This window comes from Gopherus evgoodei, chromosome 19, assembly GCF_007399415.2.
Source record: "Gopherus evgoodei ecotype Sinaloan lineage chromosome 19, rGopEvg1_v1.p, whole genome shotgun sequence".
NCBI lineage: Eukaryota > Metazoa > Chordata > Testudines > Testudinidae > Gopherus > Gopherus evgoodei.
In genome coordinates this window covers 20,549,856-20,566,945 of record NC_044340.1, presented here as the reverse complement: position 1 = coordinate 20,566,945, position 17,090 = coordinate 20,549,856, and the positions used below count along the sequence as shown (strand labels likewise).

The 17,090-nt window shown below is 57.4% G+C and overlaps 1 protein-coding gene across 6 annotated transcripts in view; it reads right to left on the bottom strand.

Annotated features, from left to right (window-relative positions):
* The window catches only part of SIDT2 (SID1 transmembrane family member 2), a 45,534-nt gene extending 33,903 nt beyond the window's left edge, over positions 1 to 11,631 (bottom strand). For 2 of the 6 annotated variants that reach the window (XM_030538611.1, XM_030538615.1), the window contains exons 1-14: positions 10,926 to 11,631; positions 8,920 to 9,041; positions 8,130 to 8,294; positions 7,691 to 7,736; positions 7,179 to 7,280; positions 6,968 to 7,051; positions 6,432 to 6,531; positions 5,924 to 5,989; positions 5,470 to 5,563; positions 4,628 to 4,686; positions 4,298 to 4,309; positions 3,807 to 3,878; positions 3,269 to 3,340; positions 2,707 to 2,769 (exon numbers count right to left, since the gene is read on the bottom strand). In XM_030538611.1, coding sequence (XP_030394471.1) covers positions 2,707 to 2,769; positions 3,269 to 3,340; positions 3,807 to 3,878; positions 4,298 to 4,309; positions 4,628 to 4,686; positions 5,470 to 5,563; positions 5,924 to 5,989; positions 6,432 to 6,531; positions 6,968 to 7,051; positions 7,179 to 7,280; positions 7,691 to 7,736; positions 8,130 to 8,294; positions 8,920 to 9,041; positions 10,926 to 11,114 — 1,246 coding nt within the window. In that variant the 5' untranslated portion in view covers positions 11,115 to 11,631. Of the gene's footprint in view, positions 1 to 2,706; positions 2,770 to 3,268; positions 3,341 to 3,806; positions 3,879 to 4,297; positions 4,310 to 4,627; positions 4,687 to 5,469; positions 5,564 to 5,923; positions 5,990 to 6,431; positions 6,532 to 6,967; positions 7,052 to 7,178; positions 7,281 to 7,690; positions 7,737 to 8,129; positions 8,314 to 8,919; positions 9,042 to 10,925 lie in introns of those variants that run through there. The other 4 variants (XM_030538613.1, XM_030538612.1, XM_030538616.1 and 1 more) reach the window with 4 other exon arrangements.
* Between the last annotated feature and the right edge of the window lie 5,459 nt (positions 11,632 to 17,090).

Sequence of the window (17,090 nt, the reverse complement as noted above, 5' to 3'; positions counted from 1 at the left end):
TGCTCTTTCTGAGGGGACAGGCTGTGTCCATCGGGGCTTGCGAGGGACACGGGGCCCCAAATGCACCATTAGAAAGGGACTGAGGGGACTACGGCAGCTCCCTGCAGAACAGAGCCGGGCAGGTCCACATGCTCACACAGCAGGTCACCCTGGCACACAGGGCCCGCACCCCACAGCGGGGCTCACTGGGGCGTCAGTGCCCAGAGGACCTGGAGCAGGACTCATGCTGGGGGGTGAGCGTCACCCTCAGCGAGCAGGAGGTGGCTCTGACCAGACTCCAACTGGGCCTTCGCTAGGAATTCAGGGGTGCTCTGGAGTTAGCCCAGGGCGCTGAACTAGTCCAGCTCAGCCTGCTGAGAACTGCAGCCACGCGTCTCCTCCAGGGCTGCTAACTAGCCGTCTCTCCCAGCCATGGCAAGGCCACCGAGCTGGTTTCGGGGCGGCATGCAGGGCCGACACCCACTACTGAGAAACCTTAGTCACAGGGTGTGGGTCAGACCTGGCCAGGAAGCTCTGCCAGATCCTGCTGTAACATTAAGTAACTCATGGAGATGTCACATGCCTGCACAGCATGGCCCCTTTGGCACAGAAACCTGCTGGCACTCATCCCACGCTGCCCAGTGCCACGTGCAGAGACCAGAGTAAGACAAGTCTACCCCCTGCCTTAATCACCTCTGGCCACACAGTCCTTGTCCTCGCCAATGCACCAGGGCAGCCCCATGCTGCGTGTGGGTCTGGGGAGGGCAGGCAGTTATGCACAGCTCACTGGCACAAGACACTGCGCTCCCAGGGCTGTTCGGTTGTCACTCTGTCCTGACAAGCACATAAGGCTGCTGCATGTCTGCCGCTCCCTGGCTCACTCTGCTAGCAGCTGAGTGCCCTGCCGCTAGCCAAAGGCTGCCAGGCTCGGGGGTCTGACGAGAGCCAAGGGCCGACGGGGCCATTGTGACCCTCCCATCTGCCCCCTGGCATTACACAGGCCAGGGAAGCTCACCCACTGAGGAGACGACAGATGACAGGGAAGCCAAGCCCTGCATGAGGCCAGGGAGCTGTGGCCACTCTGGGAAGGCGGCTCTTTCTTTCGATGCATAGCCGGGGGCTCCAGGCCTGGCCATCATGGCATTGGCAGGCAGGGGCAAGGTGCTGCCCACCGAGCATGAACTGGGACATTCTGCAGGCGATGCTGTCTCTGCCCCACTGCAATAGGGCCCATGGCTGCTCCCTCTAAATCCACACAGAACCCTGGTGCCCCTCAGAAAGTGCAGCCCCCAGCCATGGCAAGCCTGGGCAGGGATCCTCCAGGGCTTCACATTACCATCTCAGACCCAGGCAGATGTTTGCGGGGACGGGGGTCAGCCAGTGAACAGTCCAGAGATCGTCCCTCCCTTTCCAGGCCACTGAATGGGGCCCACAGAGCCAGGGCCAGGGAGACGTTCTCGGCTCAGACGGGTTACACGGGGGCGTAGGGATCAGCAGCCACGCCCCGCACTCTGAATCAGCTGAAATGGGGCTGATTTGCCTCCGTCTGGTCAGGGCATCTCGCCGCCTCCCCTCCTGTACCACAACTGATGGAGAGAATCTACCATCTCTGCTGAGCTTCTGCATCCCAGCCCCTCCCGCCCCGGACAAGGGACCAGGAGAGGATGACGACCGAGCTTCCACTGGACTTTCCACCCCTGCCTCTGAAAAGACAGCAGGACAAGCCAGGGCTCCCAACTGACCCATTGTGCTGGCCCTGGGTCTCCCCTCCCACACCCTCTTCCACAAACCTTACAGTCCAGCTAGGAGCCCGGGTGTGTTGGGAAAGGTGTGTGTGGAAGGGGGGCATTGTCTCTCACACAGCACCACCAGTGCCCCTCAGTCCTGACCTGCAGCCCCCATTACCCAGGCCTCCCCCCTCCCCCGACACCCCACACGCAGCACCGTCAGTGCCCCTCAATCCTGATCTGCAGCCCCCGTTACCCCATCCCTGAGCCCCCTGATGCCCCACATGCAGCACTGCCAGGATCCCTCAGTCTTGACCTGCAGCCCCCGTTACCCCAGCCCTGGGCCCCCTGATGCCCCACACGCAGCACCGCCAGTGCCGCTCAGTCCTGACCTGCAGCCCCCATTACCCCAGCCCTGGGCCCCCTCGACACCCCACACACAGCACCACCAGTGTCCTCAGTCCTGACCTGCAGCCCCCATTACCCCAGCCCTGGGCCCACCCCCCGACACCCCACACACAGCACTGCCAGTGCCCTTCAATCCTGACCTGCAACCCCCGTTACCTCAGCCCTGGGCCCCCCGACACTCCACAAGCAGCACCGCCAGTGCCCCTCAGTCCTGACCTGCAGCCCCCATTACCCCAGCCCTGGGCCCCCCGACGCTCCATACACAGCACTGCCAGTGCCCCTCAGTCCTGACCCCTGCCACTCTACTCCTGGCTCCCCTGAGCAGAGGGTGACAAGCAAGCAGAGTTGAGGGGCCCATGGAGATGGCTGCTCCCAGGACGCCCACACATGGGAAGATGGGAGCATTATGGGATGGTTCGTGGCTGGAGGGACTGTTCAGTGACTGTCCCTGGATCAAGGGACGACACATGGGAGTGAAGGTGCTAGTCAAATGCAGGGTCTGTCCCCAGGTAACGTGAAGCCGAGGGCTCCGCAATACATTGGATTGATTCGAGTTCTCCTAGTGCCTTTTCTGCTTAACATCCACATCTACCCATAGCAATGCACAGGTGCCTCATCTGGCTGGAGGCGATGCGGCGCTTGAAGTGGTCCAGCCCTTGAAAGGAAAGGGAGAGTTACTGGGAGGGCAGATAGGGCACCGAGGCGGGTCCCCTGGAGCCAGCCATGCACTTTCACTCATCTGCTGCCCAAGCCAGACACGGACAACTCAGTTAAAGGCCTGCCCAGTGCATTGGTCTTTCAAAGCGGAGCAGAGTTGGCAAGGGTGGGGGAGATTTCTGCATGAGGATGAGAGCCTGGGGCAGCCCCAGCTCCTGGGGCAAAGTCCTCTCCCCAGAACCAAGCCCTCCCCGGAGGGCCTTTCACACTCAGGCCCCCGGACACGGGGGCAGATGCACACCGCCCAGGCTTGGCGTCATACGGGATGAGCCCAGGCAGTGGGCCTCAGACAGGGTCTCGGTGCATGGAGCGTTTGCAGCAGGGATGGGCTCCCAGGCTCTGGGATTGCTCTGATATGGACTCTGCAGTGCAAGACCCAGCACTGGATTGCAGGGGCCATCTTGCCGGCCGGTCATTGCTGGTTTCCTGCGGCTCACCTGTGTACCCAGAGATGTCCGTGGAGCCCATGCTTTCGGTGGTGCCCTCGGTGCTCAGGGTGGAACTGTTCTCTGGAAGAAGAATTAGAAGAAGGGGGCGAGTTGAAGCGGTCAGACACCCAGCCAGGAATGGGCTCCTGGAGAGCAGAGGGCAAGGTGCCAGGAGCTCACACAGCAGAGGTAGGTAGGTAGGTAGGTAGGGGTGTGTGTGTGTGTGTGTGTGTGTGTGTGTGTGTGTGTGTGTGTGTGTGTGTGTGTGTGTGTGTGTGTGTGTGTGTGAACTCACACAGCAGAAGTGTGGGGGTGGGCATGTGGGGGTGGGGAATAAGACACTATTGTATCTGGAGACCCTGGCTTGTCCCAAGTCACCGCCTGGGGGAGAGGAGACGAACGAGACTCCAATCGCAGTCAGGAATAGGGTCCAGCCATTGCCAAGGGACTGGTGACCTGCCCCCATCCTCAGGGCCCATTCCCATCTCCAACTGGCCCCAGAGCCTCGTTCAAGCGCGAGGGTGTAGAGCTCCTGGCTAGTGCTTACCCAAAGAGCCGTAGCTGTAGCCGTGGTAGGGAGGGTGACCCAGGAGGGAGTCCGGGGTGATGCGCGGATGCCCTGCAAGACACCATAGGAGCCTGAGTCAGGCAGGCAGCAGCCTTCACACGTCACCCCCAGCAGCACAGGTGGCCCATGTGCTCGAGGGCCGGGGCAGGGTCTCCGTGGGGTGAGCATGGCAGGCTCAGGCTGTGCCCGGACAGCTGCAGTGCAGTGTAGCTCTTTGGGCTCTAGATGGTCTCTGCTCAGGACAGACCATGGGGTAGCTGGGGGAGGGAGGGGGCGACAAGCCAGGATTGTGGGACATCAGTGGAGCTGGGTGAGAGGAGTATGCACTGCACCCTGCATCCCTCGCTTTAGCAGCTCGGGCTTCCTACGGAGCAAGACCCTGCCCTGCCCACCTCCAGCTGGAGGGCAGCTTAGGGCCAGCATGTCAGGGCACCAAAGGGATCTGTGAAATAACGGAGCCTGACGCTTACCCAGTAAAGACGCTGGGAGGGGAAGTTCCCCAGGAGCGATGCGCAGGCAGAGAGAGACAGACAGACAGACAGACAGAGTCACTGACAGCAGCAGATCACAGATGACACGGAGCTTAGACCCAGCACACTAAGGACCCATCCACCCGTCTCCCCACACCGCAGGGAGATCTGTGCATAGAAAAAGGACCTGGCTCTGAAGCCCCCCGCCTCCAGCACATTAAGCAGCAAATATGCATCTCCACTGCCCCCCGGGCTCTACGTGATGGGACCAGCTCCCAGAGTCCCCCTCTCCATGTCAGTGCACCCTACGAGCTGTGGGGGGGTCCATACCTGTGTCTGTGGTGGGCGTGTCCATGGCAGCCAGGAGCCTTTTTCTCTTCTTCTGTTGTCTGCAAAAACGCAAGAGAAAACCTGAAACAGAAGGGCCGGGAGGCAGCTCCCTGCTGCCGCTGACCCAGGTCCCATCGGGCAGCTGAGGGCTGCAGAGCTCAGATATCTCCCAACCTTGTGTTAACCCTTGTCAGGATTTGCCCAGGGAAATCCAGCCCCAGTGCTGTCCCTGGCTGGAGTGTACCAGCCCCACACCACGTCTCCTGGGATCTGCTCACACAAAGTGCCGGAGCCAAATGAAGGGTTCACCCAGCCCTGTCTGAGAACTGCAGCAGCCGCAGCTATGGAAGAGGCACATGCAGGCTGGGGGGCGAGGAAGGCTGCATGCATCCCTCCAGTAATGATGACCTTCCCCATGACCCTTTGAAGACTCGGCTGCGCCACATTCCGAAGTTCCCAGTGTCGGTGGGGGGCACCTCTGGGCAGGACCCTGGAGATGGTGAGGATGCCCAGCCCTTGATATACAGGGAAACAGGCCTCCTATCCCGGGTGGAGGGCAGGGCAGGTCTCATCCCTGGCTGCTTTTTCTGCTGTGAAGGCCCTGTCTCACAATTCCCAGGCTGCTGGATGATAGCTCCCCTGTACCAGCTGCTCCGCATCCCTGCACCAAGCCCTGTGGCTACACAGGCTGGGAGGGGGAGCTGAAACCCACTCTAGTTTTGCAGAGCTGAGCCCGGCGGTGGCGGGTGAGTGAGAGGGAGGGGTGAGCCGAGCCAAGCTGGCAGTCCGGTCCTGGAGCCCCGTGGGGTGGGCAGTGTGGGAAGCGAGGCACAGAGACTCACCTCCAGGTCTCACAGCAGGCGATGAGCAGTGTCAGCAGGTAGAAGGAGAGGAAGATCCCCAGGCAGAAGAGCATGGCGCTGACATAGACTTCCGCTGCGAAGAGAGGCAGCGGGAAGGGGGATTACGGGACAGCAGCAGCCCGCGGTGCCCCACCCATAGAGCAGCTCGCTGGACGGCACAGCCCTGCGGGCATGGGGAGTCAGCTGGGCACACAGCCTCCCCCGGACCCACGACTCCCCCATGCCCACCATGAGACACAGCCCCAGAGTGCCAGCCAGCCATTCCTGTGTGCCGGAGCCACGCCAAGGCTGCCCAGGGGCGCTGGGAAAGCCCTGCCGGGTTAGTGGCTCATGAACACAGGCATTGTGACCAGCATTCAGCAGGAAATGCCCCCAGCTGCAGACGTAGCTGCCGCAGAGTAACCTGCCGGCCCTGCCCATGGGAGCAGCTCACAGGTAATAGCAGGTGACACCATCACGTCCAGCGCCTTCTGCCGACTGCCTTGATCTACTGGTTCATCTGGAAGGAACAGAAGGCTGGAGATTAGCCCAGCCTAGATCAGCTGCCTCCTGTCTCCAGGAAAACTGCTCAAAGCAGATGGAGGAGCCCAGCCCTCTGGAACGCCCCCGCCCTGGGTCTTGTCCAGAGTGTAGCCCGGCCCAGAGCAGGGTACGCCCAGCTGGGCTGTTGGACCCTTTCCACCCACAGAGCCTTGTTGCTGAGAAGTGGCAGCAACTGAGGCAGGGAGAGGGTCACCACACCCGGGTCAGGCTGGGAACCAGCTTCCACCTGGGCATTACGGTCCCCAGGGCCCCTTGCATGGTTCGGATCCCATTGCTGGTGGCTTGGGGTGGGGGGGCCTAGATGTCAGAGGGGAGAAGGCTGTAGGAAGGTGGAGGAGAGGGAGAGGTGAGTGGCTAAGCCCTGTGCCTCCCCAGACTGCCCCACCCCACCCCTATACCTTTGGTGAGGGGGTAGTACGGCAGGGGCCCTCCACAGGCCTCGTCTTCTGTTTTCACCACCACCACGACATAGAAGCTGTTGCTGGGGAAATCCTTCTTCTAGCACGGCCGCCGGGAACGAGAGCAGAGTCAGTAGGGGTGGCGAGTGGCGGCTCTCCCCACCCAGCCCCAGTGGATGCCCAGGTTCCCCCAGAGGAGAGTCTGGCGAGACGGGCACATTGCGAGTGACCCAGAGAGATGCCGGAGCTGGCTGCGGAGGAAGCTGCTCGCCTGCGCTCTTACACGCTGGGTGCTATTAGCGTGGAGGCAGCACCAGAGACACGGGGACGAGCAGAGAGGCCATGACTTGCCTGGATGGAGCTGTCCGGCTAGCGCCGTCTGGCCGTGAGGAACAAGGCTGCATGTCGCCTGGCTCAGCGCATGCTGGCAAGAACATCTCCAGCCAGCACTGACTGTCACTGGGCCACGCCAGAGAGAACAGCGAGGCCCGGCACCTGCCGCTGTTTGGCTGGGCTGGGCTCGCAGCGCTCCCTACCTGCACTGTGATGGCTGCCTTCTTGGTCATGGTCTGGTACATCCCGATGAAGGCCACGTTGTTGTCCAGGTCGTAGACGGGGCACTGTGGGGAGGAGAGGGAGGAGCAAAGACTCAGACATATGGAGCCTGGACCTGCCCAGAGGTCACCCTGGCGGATGCTGGGCGAGGGGAGCACCAGAAAGAGGAACCCAGCTCCATGCCCCACTTACCAGGATGTCCTGGACGGAGATGACGGAGCAAGGGAAGGCCATGCGCGAGGTCACCTTCACGATCACCGAGTCCACACCCTCCGGGAACACATACTTAAAATACTACCGGGGGGTGAAGAGGAAACAGGGCACATTATCGCCATGGTGACACTGCCCTGCCCTCCCCATGCAGCGCCCTATGTCTCATCCCTTCCCAGGGCCCCTCACCCCAAAGTGGCACCCGCTATGTTATTCCAATAGAAGGTTGCCCCTCCCCTGCACCTCTCCTCTGAGGATCCCAACCCAGATCCCCTGCGCTGGGAGGCAGAGCAGGGCCATTGTCCCATTGCACCGGGAGGGCAGGGGGAAAGAGCCAGGAATAGAATCCAGGAGTCCTAGCTTGCCCCCTACTATCAGGAAGTGTAAGATCAGAGAGGGCCCCTCCCTCTGTCAACCAGAAAGGTCCCTTTACATTACGGGGACTCTGGTCAAGCTCCCACCATAGCAGTCCCCCAAGCAGAGAGGGGCATTACCTGTGGCTGGGCTGCTGTGGCATTAAAGCTGAACTGCTCGCTCGTCCTGTGCAGAGAGAGTGTTAGAACAGCACCATGGTTCATACAGAGCGAGCAAACAGGGAACCCCCATTGCCTCTGCCCACTGAGGCAAAGAAAACCCCACCTGGCTGGAGCCAGCTATGGGCGGGAGCTGCAAATCCCCAGCTTGCAGGGTGGTGAGCAGCTGTTTGATGGGTCCCCAGCCCTCCCTGAATGCCTGAGGGGAGCCTGGCACGGTGATCCCTGCCCCAGCCCGGGACCTGGCTGGTCTGAGTGGGTTTCAGGGAATGGGGGCTCCCCCGCCATCCTGCACAGCAGGCTCATGGGAGGGAGCTGGGGGGCAGGGAGAAGGAGGCCCAAGGTGTAGGGCAGAGTGTGTATTAGGGGAGTGTGGGGGGGTCCTATCTCTATCCCTCACCTCAGCACGAAGTTCTCCACGCGGGTGACCTGCAGCTGGTAAGAGGCGTTCCTCGCAGACAGCGTCGACACATCCACATAGAAGAACTGCATCTCCGACTCACTCTTGGTCGGGGGCTGGCACAGTGTGCGGCTCACATTTTGGTACAGGTACTTCCTCTGGAACCTGGTGAAGGCAGAGACCCCTAGGTCGGATGAGAGAGGGGGCCTGGCAGCGACAGCATGCGGCACGGAGCCAGTCCCCTCGCAGCATGGGGAGCACCCACAGCCTACGGCATCGTGCACTGCTCAGGAGTGTCAGGCACAGCTCCAGGACCCTCTGCCTGTGGCCTTCCTGGGGTTCGCTCCCTTTGCTGGCTGGGTCGCTGTCCCCACCCGAGGTGGGCAGGTGCTCCTAGCGGCACTGAGGGTGCCATGGGGGTCGGCAATGCAGCATCTCCCTTCCCAAAGAGCTTGGGGACACATACCATCCAGCCCGATGCACAGCCGAGCTAAGGGTGCTGCTCTCCCCCATCGGCGGCGCTCGGTAGCTGGACCAGGTTACTATGGAGAAGGCTCAGAGGCTGAACTGGCAGTTGTCCCAGAGCCACTCTGCACCCAGCCAGCTGGCAGAGTAGGACGTTCTCGGGCACACGAGTCCACACATTTGGGTTTTAAGGCCATTTTCATGTCATGGTCAGAGAGCTGGCCTAGGTGCCCACGCCTTCACAGGCAGGGGGACCCCAGAACTGAGGGGGACATGGGTCTTTAGCCCCACCTCAGAGGTCGTCTCTGACAAGGGTGGTACTTACAGACCCCTGAGGATCAGCGGCACCTGAAAGGACACCACCGCCTCCTTCTGCCTCACCACGAAGAGAAGTGGCGTCTTCTTCTGCTCAGACAGCACGTTCACCGTCACCCGGACACCCTCCGTCTGGGGAAGAGAGAAGGGATATGCTGGCCTTGGCCAAAGAGACGCGAGCCCTCCCCGACGGGCTCAGCGGGGGGACTCTGGATTGAGCCCCAGACTGTGGAATTTCTTTCAGCTCCACCGCGGGGGAAGCAGCAGCAGTCATTGGTGCACTGAACACAGAGCCCTCCCGCAAGGACAGCGCGGGCTCACACTCGGCCCTGTGTTCCCTGTGACTCTCGAGATGCGGGAGCAGCGTGACCAGCCTGGGGCAGAGAACCATCCTGCCTTTTACAGCTGGACACCGCGTGCAGTGGGGAATGGAACTCGTGACCGCCGGCCCCTGCTGACCGAATGGAAAGTTCAGCTTGGAGCATGTCCGCGAACGGCTCCTGCACATACCCCTCCAGCAGAGAGGAAAGGTCAAGACGCTGCACGCGCTGGGACGGGATGGGTCAGCACTTGGATACTGGTGCCCAAGGACCTCACAGGCCACGCAGGGGTTTGGGAAGGGGGTGACTGTGGGCAAGGGCTGTTCCAAAGGCAGGAGCACAGAGCTAGGACTCAGCTCTGGGGGCAGTTAGGACAGAGGCTTGGGCAGTGAGCGAGGGAACGGACAGGGTGGGGCGGGGGGACGAGCAGCTCAGGGAACAGGAGATGCCAAAGCAGAGGCATGTGTGTGTCGGGGGTATTCGCAGGGGAGCAGCTCACTCCATGCACCCTGGGAAGGGATTACTCTCCCACAGGATGTCTCTCCTGCAGATCCAGTCTAGTCTCTGACAGCCCTGAACCGAACCCCCAGATCCAGCCACGCCAAACTCAGAGACATTTGGGTGCAAAGCTTCCCAGTCAGGGCAAAATGCCCACTCTGCAGCTGGGGACACCGAGCATGTATTTCCTGGGCTATGTGGCCCTGGAATGCAAAAACAGCCTTTGCATCTCTTCCTTTTGCAACAGAAACAGGGACTTATCAGCTTTGAGCTGGCAGTGCCCTTCCAACTACCAGGCCAGGCCAGGCCAGAGCTGCCTTGCCAGTAGCGGCCTCACTCAGTGCTCAGGGATAGAGGTAAAGAATCTTCAATCTGGAACCTGGCTTAACAGACCCAAAAGTGGGCAGTCGCCTCCCACCCTTCTAAACAAACAGCACAGCCGAGTTTGTGGAAAGAAAAAGTAAACAGTCAGCCGAAGCAACTTCCTTTTTAAAAATGCTGATTTGTGACTTGCACAGAAGAACACAGAGACGCCCACAAGACACGCACACCCTACCGGGGGGAAACGAACATACATGCCAAACATATCTCAGCCACTAGATAGATGAAAGGCCAACAGCAGGCACTGGCCAAAGCAACTGTGATTTCAGCTGGAAGCGATGGGGACACTCCCCAGTTGTTTAAACTTGACAAGTCAGCTGGGAAGGGTAGCAGCATGGTGCACACACAGGGAAGAAGGAAGTAAAAGTGGGCCAGGAAGCGAGCAGCCTTGCTTCGCTGGCCCAAGCCCCGTGGGAACAGGGAACTAACAGCACAACCAGGGGGAGAAATTTGGGATTTTCCACCTGCAGTCTAGGGCCCAGGGGGCCAGATTCTCCACTGCCCTGCTCACAGTGCACGCTGCAGGCCGTGCGAAACAGAACCTGATCCAAACAGAGCATCCTGCACGTGCTTGGCACGGGGGCAGGGCAATGAAGTCAGGCTGAGGGACTGTTCAGAGATACACTTCGTAGCACCCTGCAGCAGAGCACGGGGCAGGCCCCCATTGTGGGCTAGGCAAGGATTTCCCCCAGCACCTCATCAGTTGTTCTGGGCATGGCCCAATGGTGAGCAGAGCAGTTCACAGGCCGCGGGCTCTGGCAGAGGGACCGTGTCCCCTTGGCTGGCGCTGGACCTGATTTGGGGGACACTCACTCACCCTGTTCCTCATCACGGTGTGGTTGAAGGTGTAGATGTTCAGTAGCTCGCTGTTCACAAAGTCCGTGTAGTTTTTGTCAAACTCGGCCTCCTTCTGGGAGATGTTCTTGGCAGCCAAGGCCTCGGGGAAAGCACCAGCCCCCGGCACAGCCAGCAGCAGCAGGACGAGAGGCAGCTCCAGGGCCAACATGACTTGATCCCACAGGCAGGCAACACGTCTCCCAGGACTGGGCTAAGGTGGCAGCAGCAGGAGCTTCCAGCATCACCGGGTCAGCACCCTTTAGACCCTGCGTTGGGCAATCCCAGGTAACATTACCCCCTACTCTTCCACGCTGCACCTGGCCAAAGGGTGAGGGCGGGAGCACCTGTGAATCAACAGCTCTGCTAGGGGAGCCTGCAGGCTGGTCACATCCAGGAGAAGAGTCTACGGGGCCTCCCGGAGCAAGGGTACCTCCGTGCCGCTCTGCCCCATGGTACCACCAGCCCCACTGCAGCGATGGGAGCTGCCCCACACACTCCCTGAATGGGAGCCAGTGAGCAGCAAGGCTGGCAGCTTCTTTCCTGCCCTCTCTGGCCAGGGCTGGGTCCTCTCCGCCAGCCCACTGCAGACAGGCCTCTGCCTGGCCACTGCACCTCAAAGGTGAGAGGCTGCGGGCAGCTGGAGACTTTGTGTCCCTCCTGAATGCAACAAGCCCAGGCTGTAAACACTGAAGCAGCAGCTGACGTCAGGCAGGGAACTGACACACTCTTAAAGGGAGAGGCTGCAGAAAATCCTTAAAGGGGAACTGACACAGACGGCCCCAAACTCAGCACCGGGAGTTGCTTGGGGACAAGATGAAAGACTGTAGGGTCTTCCAGTACATTACGGGCTGTTCTAGAGCCCTGGTCTCCATGCCAGCTGAAGGCAGGACAAGGAGTAATGGGCTTAATCTGCAGCAAGGAAGATATAGATGAGATATTAGGAAAAAAACATCCAAATCTAAGGCTAGTTAAGCTCTGGAACAGGATCCCAAGGTGGGTTGTGGAATCCCTGGCACTAGAGGTTTTTAAGAACACACTAGACAAGCACCTGTCAGGGATAGTCTAGATAATACAGAGTCCTGCCTCAGTGCAGAGGACTGGACTGGACGACCTATTGAGGTCCCTTCCAACCCGGCATTTCTACAACTCTGCGATACAGTGAAAAAGGCCCTTTGCATGTTTGCATTGCCTTCTTGTGCCCTTAGCCAGCCTCCTCTGGGGGGCATTGCTGCTTGCTTGCAGCTGTCAAGCCCAAATCCTGCTTTCCACCTTCCCAGAGCATTGGGTTCTGGTCTTGGCTTAGGACCAGCTGCAAATGGATCCTGCAGTTCCTGTCCTTCCCGGTGTTCAGGGATCTTTCAGACAAGATGAACAGGCCAGGGGGTTCTTACTGCTGGAGATGGTCTCTCCAGCAGAGGCCTGCACAGTGGTGGGGTAAGCTCGCACCATGGCAGCCCCTCTGTCTGTGCGCTGGGGATAAACAGAGGACTCTGAAGAGGGCTGTGAGTTGGATGCCGTTCAACAGTGAAAAATTCACACCTTAATTGGTTTGGTTTGAATCAATAGAGAGTCCCAGGGATCCACTGCAGAACTCCTCCATTTTGCTGTGCAGCAATCTGGGCCTATGGTGGTTTGGGAAATAAGCCACTGAGGACAGCCCCGAACCAGCTGGAACCATGCACTGATCCAGAGACTGCACAAGCAACACACGGCAGCCAACTCTGACAAGTCTTTATTGTTACCAGGATGTAGGCGTTAGACACCTCGATCCACAGCCCCCGTAGGGCGTCACCTCTTTCCTTTCCTCACTCAGCTATAGGGTACCTCTCCTGCCACCCCACTGACTCATCCCCAGACCCCCATCACACTGCTTCAGACAGCAGGAACGTCCGTTGCTGGCAGCGTCCCTTTAATAAGGGAAGGGATGGAAAGGTTCCATGGCTGTTGGCTGTGGCAGTTGGTCTGAGCAGATGCAGGGAGCAATGGAGGGTCTAATTATTATGGTTTCCATTGGGATAGGCAACAAAATCTCCTCTGCTGCATTCTCCACAGTGAACCTCCCTGGCAAGTTGGCTGTTAGAGGGAGAGAGGCATGAGTGCTTAGTGTGGTAACTCTGTGGGTCTCCAACCTCACAGCACATGACCTCTCTGGAACATGGAGTATTAGACATCTACGTGAATACAGATTCTAACAGCAACTGGGCCGTGCCCTCAATCAGTGTGTTTGCAGAACAGTCTGACACGTGGCAGAGAGCTGCTTCCATAAACTTCCGGTGGCTTATGTAAATCGTAATCCCACACCCACTCTCATAAGCTGGTGTGTTTCCAGTATAGGCTTAGAGGAACAAGGGCCTAGGCCTGACAGGTTCTCTGCACTGAGATTGGGGGGTTCTCAGCCCCTTTCAGGATCAGAACCCGGTGTGGAAATTTGTCCAAAGCTAAAACAACCTGGTAACCAGCTCTTATCTCTATGGTCTCAATTTGGTTTTATATGTGAGCCACACAGTGCCCCGAGCGAGCTGCGGGAGTCGGACCATTCCAGCATGGTGTGGGGTTTTCATCTCTGTTTGGAGTTTGGTACTGGAAAATGGGGCTTTGGCTTTGGTTTACTCCCTCCCCACCACAGGTACCAGACCTGCTCCCACTGGGCTTGTCAGAGCTAATGAAAGTTTGTATCATCCTTGGAAGGTCTTGCCTTAAAGGACTACTGTTAATTTTGGTTTCGCTTTGTATATTTCAATTCAGCGGAAGCTACATTAGAAAACAATGGATGGAACTGAACTGGAACCAGAGCTTCTGCTGCAAAGAGCTCCCCGAGCAGGAGAAACACCAAAGAACACGCTGGCCTGCGAGAGAACTCCCCCTCACTGCTTACCATGCCTTTACAGCCCATCTACACGAGCACAGCTAATCATTCTATACTCCTGTGATACACGGGTAAGAGTTAAACAGGGAGGGCTTGGGGCAAAGCACCAGATAGTGCTAAAGAACAGCAGTGCTTTGTTCTGGTTTTTTTCACATAGAGCATTCCTAACCCCAGATCACTACCTGCCCTCCATGCTAATGAAAGGGGGTCAGCAAGCAGAATGGAGATCCAACCATTATATCTGCCACTTCTGACATTGCAGCCTTCGCCCCCTCACCTAGAGAGAAGGCAGCAATCGATAAAGTGCAGTTGCTTGGAAGTAAATAGAGAAGAGCTGGAGATCACAAGGGATGAATGTTTAAAATCTCATGGACTTTTCACTAGTTATACCCTTGGTCTTTTGGAGCGTGGAACTAGCCTAGTCAGTTTCCAAGGGGCCCGAGCCCAGGGCTTTGTCCTTGAGGTTCCAGGCTGGGACAGTTTAGATGTAGGCTTCTGAAACATTTTCGTCACATGGACCTCACTGAAGCAGATTGTCTGGGAGACAGACTCTCCCTTCCCATTTGTGATCTTGACACAACATGCCGCCAGCATCTGCAGCAATTGCGAGCATGGAAATGGAACATTAGGGAAATTCTCACTGTATTTATTTTATTTCTTCTGATTTAAATGCACACACCTCACCTAGGCACAAGCTCTAGGCCCCCTGACAAGAACTACTGTAAAGCCAGGCCATGTCTGCACTGCAGGCACAGTAACGACATAGCTATGGCACCATAGTCACCCTGCAATGTAGACACAGCTACAGTGACAAGAAGGGCTTTTACTCCTTGTAGGAGCTCCACCTTCCTGAGCAATGGCTCCATGCACACCAGGCGTTGGGTCAGCAGGATGGAGCTAGGTCAGCCTAAGTTTTGAGTGTAGGCCAGGCCTTACAATCCACATAGGAGACACACAAGAGAGATATAGGTGAGGTATTAGGAAAAACTGTCTAACCCTAAAGGGGCCTGGACAGATCCAGAGCCTGACCATTGCTGAGCAATGCTACAAGGCCTCCCTCATCCTTAAAGCTTCTCCACCATTGCAAGAACGACATTCACAACACTGATCCCCCACGCACCCAATACCCACCCTACAAACCCCAATTGACCATCCAAAGATCATCCCTGTACTCGGCAAAGGGAGAGGTGCCAGGGACTTCATGGAGTCCCCTAAAGGCTAGGCAGCTGCTACTGATTTAAGTGGAAGGGGCTCAGACACTACGGGGGGCAGCAGTATGAAACCCAAGATAGAGCGATATTATTGCTCTTCATATAATATTTACTTTGCAATTAATTATTCAATGACTATTTGTTCATTTTTCACCCACTTTGGGAGAGCTGGGTAAATAATGAGCAAACAAACATCCATGAATCTATCCTATAATCTTACATTCCCAACCTTGCTGGCTGAGGATCATGGATATTTTAGGGTGCCCTTTCTTTTGCACTCTCACTTATCAGGGAACAGCCGGGGTTTGGGGGGAACACGTCATACAGCACCAAAGCTACAAATACTAGCTATTGCTGGAGCTAAGAGCTGGGCACCAGGAACTATGCAGAAATGGTAATGGTAGCAAGCACTGCCTGAGGCAGTTTGCGAGCTCTGCGTCTGAACTGTGAAACTACATCTCTGCTCCAGGGCCTTGGCCAATTAGGCAGCTTAAGTAAATATAATTTTGCCACCTCACAAGGGTGAGGTAAAGTCCATCCAGAAAACCAGAGAGAAAACAAAGGCAATAAAGTTAATCAGAGAAAGGATTTGTTGGGCTAGAGCAGTCACTGTTTTTCTACTGCCCCTGTCACGCCCAAAGACTTGCTGGGTGCTTCTCACTGCTTCGAGCCAGAGGTTGATGCGGGTGGGAAGGTCTGTGCCAGCCAACAAAGCAGTCAGGGTGATGGTTCCCATGCAGCCATCACCTACCTCTTTGGCTGCTCTCCATACCCAGTCCAGTTGATTATCGCCACACACAGTTAGCAGTCCTCTCTCACTAGTACCTAATTCAGAGAGTTTAAAGCAACAGTGGAATCAGGAGGCCTCGTGTTATCGTTCCTCATGGCCGGTGATGCAGACAGACTAACTGACTTGCAGAAGCTGTGACTCCACAACAGAGGATGCATCACTTGATCATTGCCTGGTTCTGTTCATTCCCACTGGGGCACCTGGCACTCGCCCCGGTCAGAAGGCAGGATACTTGTCTAGGTGGACCTTTGGTCTGACCCAGTATGGCCGTTCTGATCTGCCTTTTGTAGTTGATGGCAATTTGTGTTACAACTTTCATGTTATTTAAACAGTTCTTATAACCACATGCTCCTTGGTTCCCTGTAAGACAGCAGTTCTCAAATAGGGGTCTAGGGGCTCCTGAGGGGCCTTGAGTAGGTTTTCGGGGGTCCACCAAGCAGGGCTGGCATTAGACTCACTGGGCCTCAGGGCAGAAAGCCAGAGCCCCCCCATGCAGGGCCAAAGACGGGGGTCCCAAGCCCCACCACTTGGGGCTGAAGCCAAAGCCTGAGCAACTTAGCTTCACAGGGCCCTGTGATGTGGGGCTATCTAGGCAATTGCCCTGCTTCCTACCCCCTAACGCCAGCTCTGGCTTTGTGGCACAGGTGGGCCATGGAGATTTTATAGCTGTGGGGGGGTGGTGTTCAGAAAGAAAGAGGTTGAGAACGCCTGCTATAAGATTCCTCTGTATGCCCTGCAGGGAGAGAGAATTTACTGATTCAGAGTGTTCATGGCTTCCGGTCCCATGCTCTCCACCACACATACACTAGATGTGGGTTTTTTCTGATTGAAGAAATCTCCTGAAACTCAAATCAAACATGCTAGCAACTGCGGTTCCTTCTAGTCCTACACTTCTCTGATGCTAGGCCTGGCTTATTTCTGGCATTTAGACAGGCTCCATTCCCTGTGGAAGATACGGGCTTCCCCCTCTGGTCTCGCCCATAACATACGGTGCAGTGCCAAAGGTAACCGCTCTTACCAAGGGTGGCAGCAGCTCTGTTCCCAGCCAGACCAAGCAATAACTAGACTAACTGGTGCTGTGAGAGTCACAGTTAGACGCTGGTGGTTAGTGGGGACAACTTCCGAATAGAAGCAATAAATCTACCCCATGTTCCTGAATGACATTGTGTGTTTACCATCCAGCTCCCACATGAACTGGAACACTGATGACAACCTCTCCTCCCGCCCCATCCTCACGCCCAGTCACTCCTGCACAGGGCTGGTGCCGCGGGAGCAAAC